Source organism: Podarcis bocagei (genome assembly GCF_964188305.1).
Source record: "Podarcis bocagei genome assembly, chromosome: 7".
Taxonomy (NCBI): Eukaryota; Metazoa; Chordata; class Lepidosauria; order Squamata; family Lacertidae; genus Podarcis; species Podarcis bocagei.
In genome coordinates this window covers 64,403,562-64,415,664 of record NC_138132.1, presented here as the reverse complement: position 1 = coordinate 64,415,664, position 12,103 = coordinate 64,403,562, and the positions used below count along the sequence as shown (strand labels likewise).

At 42.5% G+C, this 12,103-nt stretch overlaps 1 protein-coding gene across 7 annotated transcripts in view; it reads right to left on the bottom strand.

Annotated features, from left to right (window-relative positions):
* TDRD12 (tudor domain containing 12) overlaps positions 1-12,103 on the bottom strand; it is a 43,399-nt gene that overhangs the window by 7,604 nt on the left and 23,692 nt on the right. For all 7 annotated transcript variants that reach the window (XM_081203973.1, XM_081203968.1, XM_081203974.1 and 4 more), the window contains exons 20-27: positions 10,915-11,054; positions 10,209-10,429; positions 5,884-5,983; positions 4,394-4,581; positions 3,557-3,767; positions 3,283-3,375; positions 2,115-2,284; positions 862-1,049 (exon numbers count right to left, since the gene is read on the bottom strand). In XM_081203973.1, coding sequence (XP_081060099.1) covers positions 862-1,049; positions 2,115-2,284; positions 3,283-3,375; positions 3,557-3,767; positions 4,394-4,581; positions 5,884-5,983; positions 10,209-10,429; positions 10,915-11,054 — 1,311 coding nt within the window. The remainder of the gene's footprint in view (positions 1-861; positions 1,050-2,114; positions 2,285-3,282; positions 3,376-3,556; positions 3,768-4,393; positions 4,582-5,883; positions 5,984-10,208; positions 10,430-10,914; positions 11,055-12,103) is intronic.

The window sequence follows — 12,103 nt, the reverse complement described above, 5'->3', positions numbered from 1 at the left end:
AGATGGGCGGGGTATAAATAAATAAATAAATAAATTAAAAAAAAGTAAATATGGATGTGGCATCAAGATTGCTACATGGGTGAGCAGTTTTACCCTCAAAGTGCTTTATGAGCAGTTCACAGTGGGCTTCCAAAGAGTCTAAAACTCCATTGCCTGAAGCAGATGCTTTGCCCCCAGGAATGATAATTTTGGTTGACGCCTTTTGCTATCCAGGGGGATGGGTGTTGAACCTGGCAAGCTAGAGTTCAGGGTAACACTTCTTTATTCATTTTATGTACAATCTTTACAACAGAAGACTTCAAATCCAAGACAAAACAGTATATAACAAAACCTTGAGTCTCATATTTTCGTTTGTACTGATTCTTCTCAGATTCCCTTATTTTACTATTCCTTAATATTTGTCTCCTTCTTTCGGTTCCTTATCCTTAATCTCTTAGGTCCCATATATATCTAACAATTTTTCAATTAATGCCCTCACTTCCCTCCCCCTACTTCCCTTCACCCATGTGCGATCTTCTTTACTGTTGTTGTTGTTTGTTGCATTAACAGCTGTTTATATTTGTTGTTCCATATTTGTTTTAATATCATCCTATAACCTTGTGCCCTTTAAACTATTGCATATTAATTTTAGGGTCTGAAGCCAACTCTTTTTATGTAATCCCCACTCAGCCACGAAGCCACCTGGGTGACTTTGGACCAGTCACTAACTCTCAGCCTAAGCTACTTCACAGAGTTGTTGTGAGGATAAATTGGACATGGAAGGCAGTGTGTATGCCACCTTGTTATTTGGAGATAACACACACGTGTGTGCAATCAATCAATCAATCAATCATAAAGGTCCTTTCAAGGCAGCATACTTACCATGATGATTTTGTAAAGTTTCTTGAGAAAAACTCTGATTTGTAATAACATCACCCTCTTGCACATCATTCTGCACATTGGATACGGCTTGTTCTTTGGAGGCCTGTGAATTGAGAGTAGCCTGGTCCAAGATGCTTTGTGAAGGAGATGCGGCCTGCTCACTAACCCCACACTTCAGTGGATGTATCCTAAAAGGGGTGTGTGAGATGTTACAGTGCACTTTGCTTAAAAGAACATTTTACTCATTGGATGGGCAGCAGTCCAGACACCGAGTGATGTTGGTCTCCAGCCAATATAAGGCACATTTAGGCTTCAACGTGTTCTGCAGTTCTTCCTGCTTTTTTAAACCTCCAGCTAGGGGCAGAATGTCTGCGTGGAAAAAGGCTGTGATGAGGAAGGATGATGAAATACTTTCTACTTGTGTCATTTTCCTGCTCAAAAATTATACTCCCCGCATTGTTTTTAATCCTCTGGTGCAAAGATTTTTACCTTTGGGTGCAACAGAAGCTTGGGCACACTGATTCTGAGTTAGAAAATGACACAAGAAGAAAGGGTTAAACAGTATTTCCCTGCTCAAATGCAGCCTGCCCCAAACGTCTGGTTTAAAAAGGAATCACCACAGGGACACTTGGGAAAGGACTCACCTAGGAGGGAAGTTTCCTTCTCTCTCTAGTCAATCTCAGCCTTAGAAACTAATTTGAGACTCCAGCACACTAGAAACCAGCTACACCCACCCCGGACACTCAAGACATTCCACACCAAGACAAGTTTTGGAACTGAATCTATTAAACAAGGAGAGCTCTCAGAGAAAATGTGGTGAAAGCTCAACAACAGAGGTTACCAGAATAGCGAGAGTAGTTTGTCCATATGTATCCAAGAGCAAAAGCCCTACTAACTTATTTATACATTGCATTTCAAGGACTATATACCCTTCCTAAGGTGACTCACATCATAAACTGTAAAATACAGTCAAACCAATATCAAACCAAGTAATTAATGCTCAAACAGATCAACCCCAGTTTGAGAATGATACTGCAACACCCCTGAAAACTACCTAAACAGGTGTTATTAAAATGTAAGTGCTATAAAACTAAGGTGAACAGAATGCCAGCTAATGCAATCCCTTAGCCTCTGTTATGATCTCAATATGTCATTGAACTGTTACCTTCTAATTTTAGTACAAACAACACTTCTTTAGCTAAAAATTTAAAGCTTCATAATTTAAAAAGAAGAAATTGAAGTCACTCCCTTACAATGAAGGTAATTCCTTTTCCTCTTGAACCGTTTCAGCATCTCTATATAACTTCTGGAGTTCACTGATGTGTTCTGGGTTGTCAGTTCCCATTCCAGTAGACAGGATCTCAGAACGAATATTGTATTCATTAATAGACGTTTTCAGATCTAGAAGTCTGGTGACACGAACCTGAAATTTAATTATGAATAAGTAGTATTTGCTTTCACACCACTAGTTTGCAGCTCCTTCATCCCTCAAACTTCCTAGTTATGACTATGAAACTGACCTCCTTATCTTCCTTCTTTCTGCTGCAACTATCAACTAGAGTTGAGCCCTTAGATTGGTACATTGATCTGTCTCTGGTGGGAGATTTCTGTATCCAAAAGCACAGAAATTTTGGCAGAAAGTTTTTGCAATCCTTACTGATCATCACAGTCAAACCAAGTACCATACCCTATCACACAACTTGTGAATGGTACATCTGTCTGCATCTTTCTAATCCCAGATGCATGTGTGCTGCCACAAGGAGGTGGTTTATCAGATTCTTACAAGGGTGATCCCTTCTGCACCCTTTAAATAAAGAGAGCAAAGCTAATCCCAGTTCTATTTCAACATCTCTGTGATGATCAGTAAGGACTGCAAAAATTTCCTGCCAAAATTTCTGTGCTTTTGGACACAGAAATCTCCCACCAGATAAATTATTAATGTTTTCATCACTAATACAGATGTGGCCAAGTCCTTCTTAAAATCAAAGTTGCCCACTGTGAAAACGGTGCCATGTCAATAATGCCTCCTCTAAAAACTAGCAGCTCAAATGTTTGGGAAGATTTTCCAAACCATTTGTAAAAATCTGTTTATCCATTGTTAAAATACTAAGATGGCAGTACTGGAGACTTCTAAACCAAACCTCAGTGAATAATTCTTTTCACGGTCCTTAAATCCATAATATCCCAGCAAAACCACCTGATAATACAACCACCAAGCTGGGAGCATGCTGATCAAAGTGGTATAATGTGGCAAACCTGAGAAAACCAAGTATCTTGTACCACATTCAAAGTATCCCATATTCAAAAAGAGGGAGTGAGGAAGGAAGGAAGGAAGGAAGACTCCTCAGTACCAACTTAAAAGAAGTTCACTTTGGAATTTATTAGACAGTTAGATAAAGTATTTAATGTTTTGCTACATACCACTGGATCCACCCAAATTGTGTTTCCCAAAGCAAGTACTATTTTTGCTTCATGAGCTTTCCCTCTGATCATCTGATTAATGTATCTCGTAACCTAACAAAAAAGAAAAATCCTCAGATATCAAATGTTTTGCTTAATACAGGCTAGTGACCTGCAAAAAGTTGTTTTAAAAAACAAAAACAAAAAATAGCTGGCCATTACTGAAACAAGTTTAGGCACAGACTTCTCTGTGTACCGTAACACAAATGAAGGTAAGAAAAAGGAGTAAACTTACTTTTGGATTCCATTCCACTTCATTATCAATGGGTTTAACTCGACAAACAATAAATTCCACTGCTTGAGGGGGCAAAGCTTGGAATTGTTCAGGTAAGTAAAGCAATTTATAATTTTGAACTTGACCAAATCTGCCTTCATCTATATACTTGATATGAACACTATAAAATACAGAGTTTTCTCCCTTGGGTGGTACTTCAAGCACCTGGACCCTGTAACAGAATGGAAGAAAGGGAAATTAAAAAATTTCCAACATATAAGGTAAAGTTAAACCAACAGAATTCTTATGTGTTTGTATAGAAGGTTTATCTTTAAGAGAGGATGCTATACTCGTAAACTTCCTTCCAGATTTCAAGAAATCTAGGACTAAAACTGCAGTTCAGTTCTGCTGTTAAAATGCAATTCTCCCTTCCTTGTAGCAGCAACATTGTTGGTGAATTCTGCTAATGAGACTTTATGACTTCACAGGCACCCACTGTACAGTGCCTATGACATCAGTGAATTCGGATCACACAGTTCTTCTCCCTGTACCAGCCATTCCAGCACAAATCTATCTTTAAAGGTTTATTTGTGTTTACATTTTTTATGGAAGTTATATTGAGGCTAAGTGCTTCCCAGATGATCCCATGGGCACCCATAAAGAAAGGAGTGGGGGATCCAAGCAAGCCTGTATAAAGCAATCCATCCAGAAATATTGAACATTTACAAATTATGTTCTACAGATTATATTGTTAGCTGTACATCTCTGTGCCTAGGTCTGAATAGCTTTTACTGGCATAGAAAACCGCTAGGCTAGATTATACCAAAATTTGTTTGCAGAAGAAGCGAAACATTCTACCTGTGGAAAGTGTTTTCTTCACGTAATCCATACATTGATAGCTTCTCCAATGGGTCAGCAGGGACAAGATTCTTGGCTTTTTTATAATATGCATTCACTTCATCTGCAAGAGCTGCATATGGATCTTTCTGTTTACTGACAATGCGGCCAAAGTAGTTTGTGGCATCCACAATAAAAAGAGGGAGGATCTGAAAGAGGGGAAATAAATGTGAAAAGGAGTGCTGCAACTTTAGCAATTAGGCGTATTCCCAAGTCACTGGATTTAAATGTTTGTTTTAAATTCACCTGCTTCCAGCACTCATCTTTTTCAGATTGCAATAATAACAAACAAGAAAACTCATACCAACATGTAAAACATATCTTGTAATAAACATTCCAAAAGGTTTCGCCACATCCTTGCATGTGTAGAGGGTGCACTTTTCTCATGTTCTGGCCTCATTTCTGGCACTTTTAACAAATCTCTTCTTCTTTGATTGTTTCCCTCCTCTCTCTTTCCCAGATGAGTCGAGTCTCTGAGACCTAAACTACCGTATTTTTCGCTCTATAACACGCACCTGACCATAACACCCACATAGTTTTTAGAGGAGGAAAATCCGTAGGCATGCCACCCGTAGGCATTCCCTCCATAACACGCACAGACATTTCCCCTTACTTTTTAGGAGGAAAAAAGTGAGTGTTATGGTGCAAAAAATACGGTACATGCAAGTGAAGGACCTCTGTATGTTTTATCCAAACCTACTGGAATTATACAGAATGTGCAAGTAAGGAAAGTGGTCCATTTTAAGGAGAAAAGGAGGAAGTGAGAGAGACTGCATCCCCCCAAGGCTTCCTTCTCTGCATCATCAATCAACAAACCTCTCAGCCAGGCTCTCTTCCAGCATTAGTTCCCCAAGTGGGAACAGTACCTTGAAAGAGGGCTGTGAGAGTCTCAGCCCCCTGACTGTTGCACTCTGCTCTGGAGCTTAAAATCAGACTGAGTGCTGCTCTGCCCCACTTTCTGTCTGACTGCAGCACATGGATTGTTAACAACACAGATCTTCCACATTCACATCTAATTTGAGTAATATACTACATCAGTGATGACAAGGCCATGTATACATAGCAGCTTGCAACCATAGGTACTCCAAAAATTTGGGGGGAAATCTAAGGTATCTTCCTACAGTAATTAAAAAGACTGCTGCTCCAGTTCCCCAGTATGCCTATTATGAAACACAGTCCAGTTTCTAGAAATAAAGCTCAGTTTACTTTTGCCAGCATAAACAGCTATAAGGGGGGGGGGGGATCATCTGTGAAAGATTTGCAGTGGAGGAGGAAAATTCATTTTATTATGTAAAATGAAGTTTGGGAAGGCAGAAGATCTGTGATCAGCAGATCAAAAGAAATTATCTTCAGCTCTGATTCTTTCATGCTCTGGGGCCTGAACTCTCTTCCACCAGAAGATAGATACACCACGTTTAACATGCAAGAATGAAGCTGTACTACTAACTTACCGTTACATTTCCAGTTGCAGGCAAAGTTTCATTTGTTACCTTTTGTAGCACATCTATTTGTAAACTAACTCGATGTCGATCTGGACAGCGTTTCTTATCCCTGTGACAGAATAATGATAAAAGAAGAATTCAGTATTTTAAGAGAGCAAATGCCAGGAAGGTGACAAGAATACAGGTGGCTGGTAAGAATACAGGTGACTCTTCACTTACGGCAGGGGTTACGTTCCTGGCACAAGTGAAAGCATGTAAAGTGAGGAATACCCTCTAAGGACCCTATAAATAAATAAATAAATCCCTACCCATCTGGCTTGGGTTTCCCCAGCCACTCTGGGTGGCTCCCAACAGAATATTAAAAACACGATAAAACATCAAACACTAAAAACTTCCCTAAACAGGGCTGTCTTCAGGTATCTTCTAAAAGTCAGATAATTGTTTCTTTCCTTGACATCTGATGGGAAGGTGTTCCACAGGGCGGGCACCACTACCAAGAAGGGCCTCTGCCTGGTTCCCTGTAACTTCACTTCTCAGAGCGAGGGAACTGCCAAAAGGCCCTTGGAGCTGGATCTCAGTGTCTGGGCTGAATGATAGGGGTGGAGTCGCTCCTTCAGATATACTGAGCCGAGGCCGTTTAGGGCTTTAAAAGTCACCACCAACAGTTTGAATTGTGCTCGGAAATGTACTGGGAGCCAATGTAGGTCTTTCAGGACTGGTGTTACTGTATATGGACTTGGCGGCCACTCCCAGTCACCAGTCTAGCTGCCGCATTCTGGATTACTTGTAGTTTCCATGTCACCTTCAAAGGTAGCCCCACATAGAGCGCATTGCAGTAGTCCAAGTCGCTCTCTCTTCAATCCATATCAAAAATACTGTATCCAAAAATATCCACAACTAGAATTGAAGCTTTAGGCCTGGCAGGAGGATGGGGGATGTGCAGCAAAGCACTACCCCCCCTCCACATCAGTGGTGGCACCCTCCCTGTGGAACGCCCTCCCACCAGATGTCAAAGAGAACAACTACCAGACTTTTAGAAGACATCTGAAGGCAGCCCTGTTTAGGGAAGCTTTTAATGTTTGATGTATCACAGTATTTTAATATTCTTTTGGAAGCCGCCCAGAGTGGCTGGGGAAACCCAGCCAGATGGGCGGGGTATAAATAATAAATTATTATTATTATTATTATTATTATTATTATTATTATTATTATTAGGCTGAGAAGCATAAACAAAGTGCAGCTGCACCTCTAGTTTATTCTGGGCTTCCTCTATCCTCACTGACGTCATCTTCGGGCTCCAGGGAATGTCTCCTTGCGTGCCATAATGATTCTCCATCTCTCTCCTGTGATTTCTGGGTTTGAATTATTCATTTCCAGGTGCCACACATATATGCAGTCATGGGTGAATCAATCATGCTTAAATGGGGTGACACCTGTAAATGGCATCTGTTGGCCTGCTTTGTACTTAACAGTAAGCCCTAGCCAGAAATAAACCACAATTTCCTGTGCAGTATGCCAGTACTCAATGCTGAAAGAACTTTTACTCCACTCCAGCCAGCCTGTCTGCATCTGGAAGAGACAGACTATGAGGTTTCGCTTAACACTACATATGACCCACTACTCGTGGGATGTTTCTCTCCTTGGCTGACTTATTGTGATTTGTTTGGTGAGAAACAGACTCTGAGCATTAGCTCACAGGCTATGCTAAACCAAGCCTCACTGCTTGTTTCTTCCAGAGGGAGGCAAGGCAGAGCAGGAGCATCTGTGCAAGAGTACCCTGGCTGCTCATGGAAAGCAATGGCTTATTTCTGATCCTGGCTTACGGTTGCTTGCAAGAATGAAGCCAATGACAACCATCCCTACAACTGCCATGGAAAGCAGGGGGGAAATGCAGAACTCACAAAACTCAAGAGCTGTAATTCCCAAACTGTACACTAGGGCACGCCAGTTCACCATGAGAAATAAATTCAGAAAAAATACTTCTGTGAGCCCCAAAGTAGTCATCCATACAGGAGGTGGCTCACTTAAATTCCACATGGTGGCTCACTTAAATTCCACATGATTCCCTGGAGAAATCGAAAGGACTGTAGTTTGGTGGTACAGCTCATGCACTTAGGTTAAAATCACAGCCTAAATGCAGAATGCACATTTCCAAGTGCTTTAATAATCATCCCTGGAATTTCCTTCTCTTTGTTAATGCACAATATTGCTGTCTACAGGAGGCTTCCTCAACCTCGGCCCTCCAGATGTTTTGGGCCTACAACTCCCATGATCCCTAGCTAGCAGGACCAGTGGTCAGGGATGATGGGAATTGTAGTCTCAAAACATCTGGAGGGCCAAGGTTGAGGAAGCCTGGTCTACAAGTTATGCATTTTCCTCTTTATGTCTCTATGCCTTCTCCGGGATGCGGGGGGCGCTGTGGGTAAAACCTCAGTGCCTAGGACTTGCCGATCGTATGGTCAGCGGTTCAAATCCCCGCGGCGGGGTGAGCTCCCGTCCTTCGGTCCCAGCTCCTGCCCACCTAGCAGTTCGAAAGCACCCCTAACTGCAAGTATATAAATAGGTACCGCTTTATAGTGGGAAGGTAAACGGTGTTTCCGTGTGCTGCGCTGGTGCTCGCTCGCCAGAGCAGTGTTGTCACGCTGGCCACGTGAACCGGAAGTGTCTCCGGACAGCGCTGGCCCCCGGCCTCTTAAGTGAGATGGGCGCACAACCCTAGAGTCGGACACGACTGGCCCGTACGGGCAGGGGTACCTTTACCTTTTATGCCTTCTCCAGCTACTGCTGAAGGATGCAGACTCTGGGTGCTGGTATAAATTTAACAGTCTCAGAGAACAAGTAAAAATGCTACATTTTTGAATAGTCCCCCCATATGCCAGATGTTCTTTTTTAAAAAATCATATGCAGGTCATTTTAAAAGGAAAATTTCACAGAACACTATACAGTGGTACCTCGCAAGACGAACGCCTCGCAAGACGGAAAACCCGCTAGACAAAAGGGTTTTCCATTTTGGAGGCGCTTCGCAAGACGAATTTCCCTATGGGCTTGCTTCGCAAGACGACAGCCCATAGGGAAATATCCGGGACAGCGGGGAAGCGCAGCGCGTCTTCCCCACTGTCCTCGGACCTCCTCCGAAGCCGGGCGGCGGGGAGGGAACACCCGCCCCCGCCGCCCGGCTTCGGAACGGTGCTCCGAAGCCGGGCGGCGGGGAGGGAACACCTTCTGAAGGCGGGCGGGGGGCGAAAGTCTTTGCTCCCCCCTGCCTGCCTGTCCCGGAGGGCTTTTGAAGGCTGGCGGGGGGAGCAAAGACTTTCGCCCCCCGCCCGCCTTCAGAAGTGGTCCAGGACCTCTTCTGAAGGCTGGCGGGGGGGCAAAAGTCTTTGTCCCCCCTGCCTGCCTTCCCAGGGGCTTTTAAATCGCCCCGGACAGCGGAGAAGTCCTCCGCTGTCCCGGGGCGATTTTAAAATGCCGCCCGCCAGCATTTTAAGATCGCCCGGACATGGGAGAAGTCCTCCGCTGTCCCGGGGTTTTTTAAAATGCTGGGGGTGGGAAGAAAAGCCCTTGTCCCCCCCCCCCAGCCTTCAGAAGAGGTCCGGGGACAGACTGTCCCCGGACCTGGTCTGAAGGCGGTTTCCCTAGGAACGCATTAATTGATTTTCAATGCATTCCTATGGGAAACCGTGCATCGCAAGACGAAAAACTCGCAAGACGAAGAGACTTGCGGAACGAATTAATTTCGTCTTGCGAGGCACCACTGTATAAATTTTGTCTACAGAAAAAGATATCCTAAATAAACTTCTGCCAAAATCAAATAAAATCTTTCATTAAAAAGAAAGAATTTTCCCAATATAAAAAACTAAAGTCGTTTCTACATTTATTCATTTTTTTTAAAAAATTGTTTCACAGAACTCAATCTTTATTTTGGGCCAATCTTTCCAAAGAGATCAATGGTCCATCAAGCTTCTCCCACAACCCTATCTCATAAATTTCATACCATAGAATCTCAAAGGAACCTTTTCCTCTCCACAGGATTTTAAGGCAGAACCCTTTTTCTAAGCCACTTCTTTCCTTGTGCATTTTTTCTTCTTCTAGAGCAGAACAAGCCATTTCTCCTCCCACCACCACCACCACTCTGCCTTGCGTTATCCAAATGTGGTGGTGAGGAACAGGTGGATAGCCCTGGCAAATCATTGACAGGAATGCCTGTACCATACAACTGACAATCTGCTTTTGCCAAGTGATCATATCATTTAAGAATCTAATAAGTAATTTCATTTCCCTTTGTCTTTTTAAAGGTAGGAAACTAGTTGCTAAGTTAACAGGTATTTTCTTACTTGCAAACTCCATATGCTTTAAGGTAGCGACAGAGAGGTCTTCCTTTCTTTCTGTCTTCTTTGGCCTCCAGCACTCCAGATGTAAAGTTGCATAATTCAGGTGGAATGTTGGTTTCTGTGCGTTTTAAATACTGCATTACTCCAACAGCATGGGGTGCACTCTTTTCTGTCAACAGCAAGATGGATTTTGCATTTGGCTGTTCTTTTTCCAGAGACGAAATCTTCGCAAGGGGGAGAAAATGCAACATTTGCCTTCAGTTTTTATTATCAGGTATTATAATGGGTGTTAACAACAACAACAACAAAAAGTAAAAAATGTGTCTCTGCTCCAATAACCCTGCAACCAAAATTTTGACAGTGGGGCAGACAGCAGAGGGAGTGAAGCAAATGACAACATTATCAAAATCCCAGCAGATAGACTTGCACACTTAAAATTTAATTTAAGTTAGGAATAAAGGGGTTTAATCTAATGTCACTGAAGAAATAGGCCTGGAGGTAAACAGGTGAGCGTTCTGGGAGAAAGTGTCAGGAGTTAGGAGGACTAAGACAACAGGAAAACCGCTTTGAGAAAAAAATTGAAGGAGCAAGAGTGTTGGAGCTGGAGGAATGAAGATCACAGGCAGAATATTAGGATAGAGGAGGGGCAGGGGATCAAGGAGAGATTTTTTTGTTTGAAATTTCCACAGTTCATTTGGTTTGTACAAACCTTTCCAACTGAGTTTTGGAAGTTATCAGACAAACTGTATAAGCGTGCACCGAAAATTCTTGGAGATGCAGGAAAACTGAAATGAACGACCCGAGTTGCATCAGTAATTCCTAAGGTTCTTATGCAGTCATCAGTTAAAACTGGAAAGCAAAACCAAAAAACATATAATTCAAAACCACTGCAGGGTTTTGAAATTAATGTTGGATACAACATTTAGTCCCAAACCAACACTAATTTATTACTTCACTCCTAACCAACACATACTTCTCATCATCTGATTTTCAAGTTCTAGGAGGGCTCCTGCAAATCTCTCTCCTATCACTCTCCTATTTAAGATGACAATACTGGTAATGATAAAAAGTACCAACCTGGCAAGCTGTATAAAAATCATCAATCACAAGTATTTGGAATAGCATAAAATGATGTAGACAAACAGAGAACTTTTCTATCATAATTTCCCTGTTTTTTAACTGATTAACCCTTAGCTGGGTTTTATGTTACATAAATTGCTATAATCTGCTTGATACCATGTTGCCCCAAGTCTGAAACTGAAAAAACCTTTGCAAGATACAGTGGTACCTTGGGTTATGAACTTAATTCGTTCTGGAGGTCCGTTCTTAACCCCAAACCGTTCTTAACCTGAGGCGCGCTTTCGCTAATGGGACCTGCCGCTGTGCCGCCATCACGCGATTTCCATTCTCATCCTGGGGCAAAGCTTGCAACCCGGAGCAACTACTTCCAGGTTAGTGGAGTTAGAAACCCAAAGCGTTTGTAACCTGAGGTACCACTGTACCTGGCATTCTTCCTCCCTTCCTGCCAAAACATACTAGATGTCAACTGCCTGTTATTCTGGGGCTGCAGAAGCAAGGGAAAAGGATGCTCTGGCCTCAGCTATCAGTCAAAGGAACAAAAGACATAAACAAGAGATTTAAGCAAGACGACCAGGCAAAGAGAAACCATATATATGCTTGTAGCTCAGCACTTTGCTCTAACCTTGAAGAATGAATTCCCTCCTCTACCTACTCTCCTTTCACTCCCTTTCCCAAGTGTGTCTTGTCTTTTTTATAGAATCATGGAATTGTAGGGTTGGCAGGGACCCCAAGGGTGAGCTAATCACAGCTAAAGAATACCTGATGGATGGTTATTTTACCTGTTTAAAAACCTCCATGGTAGGAGAGGCAACCACTTT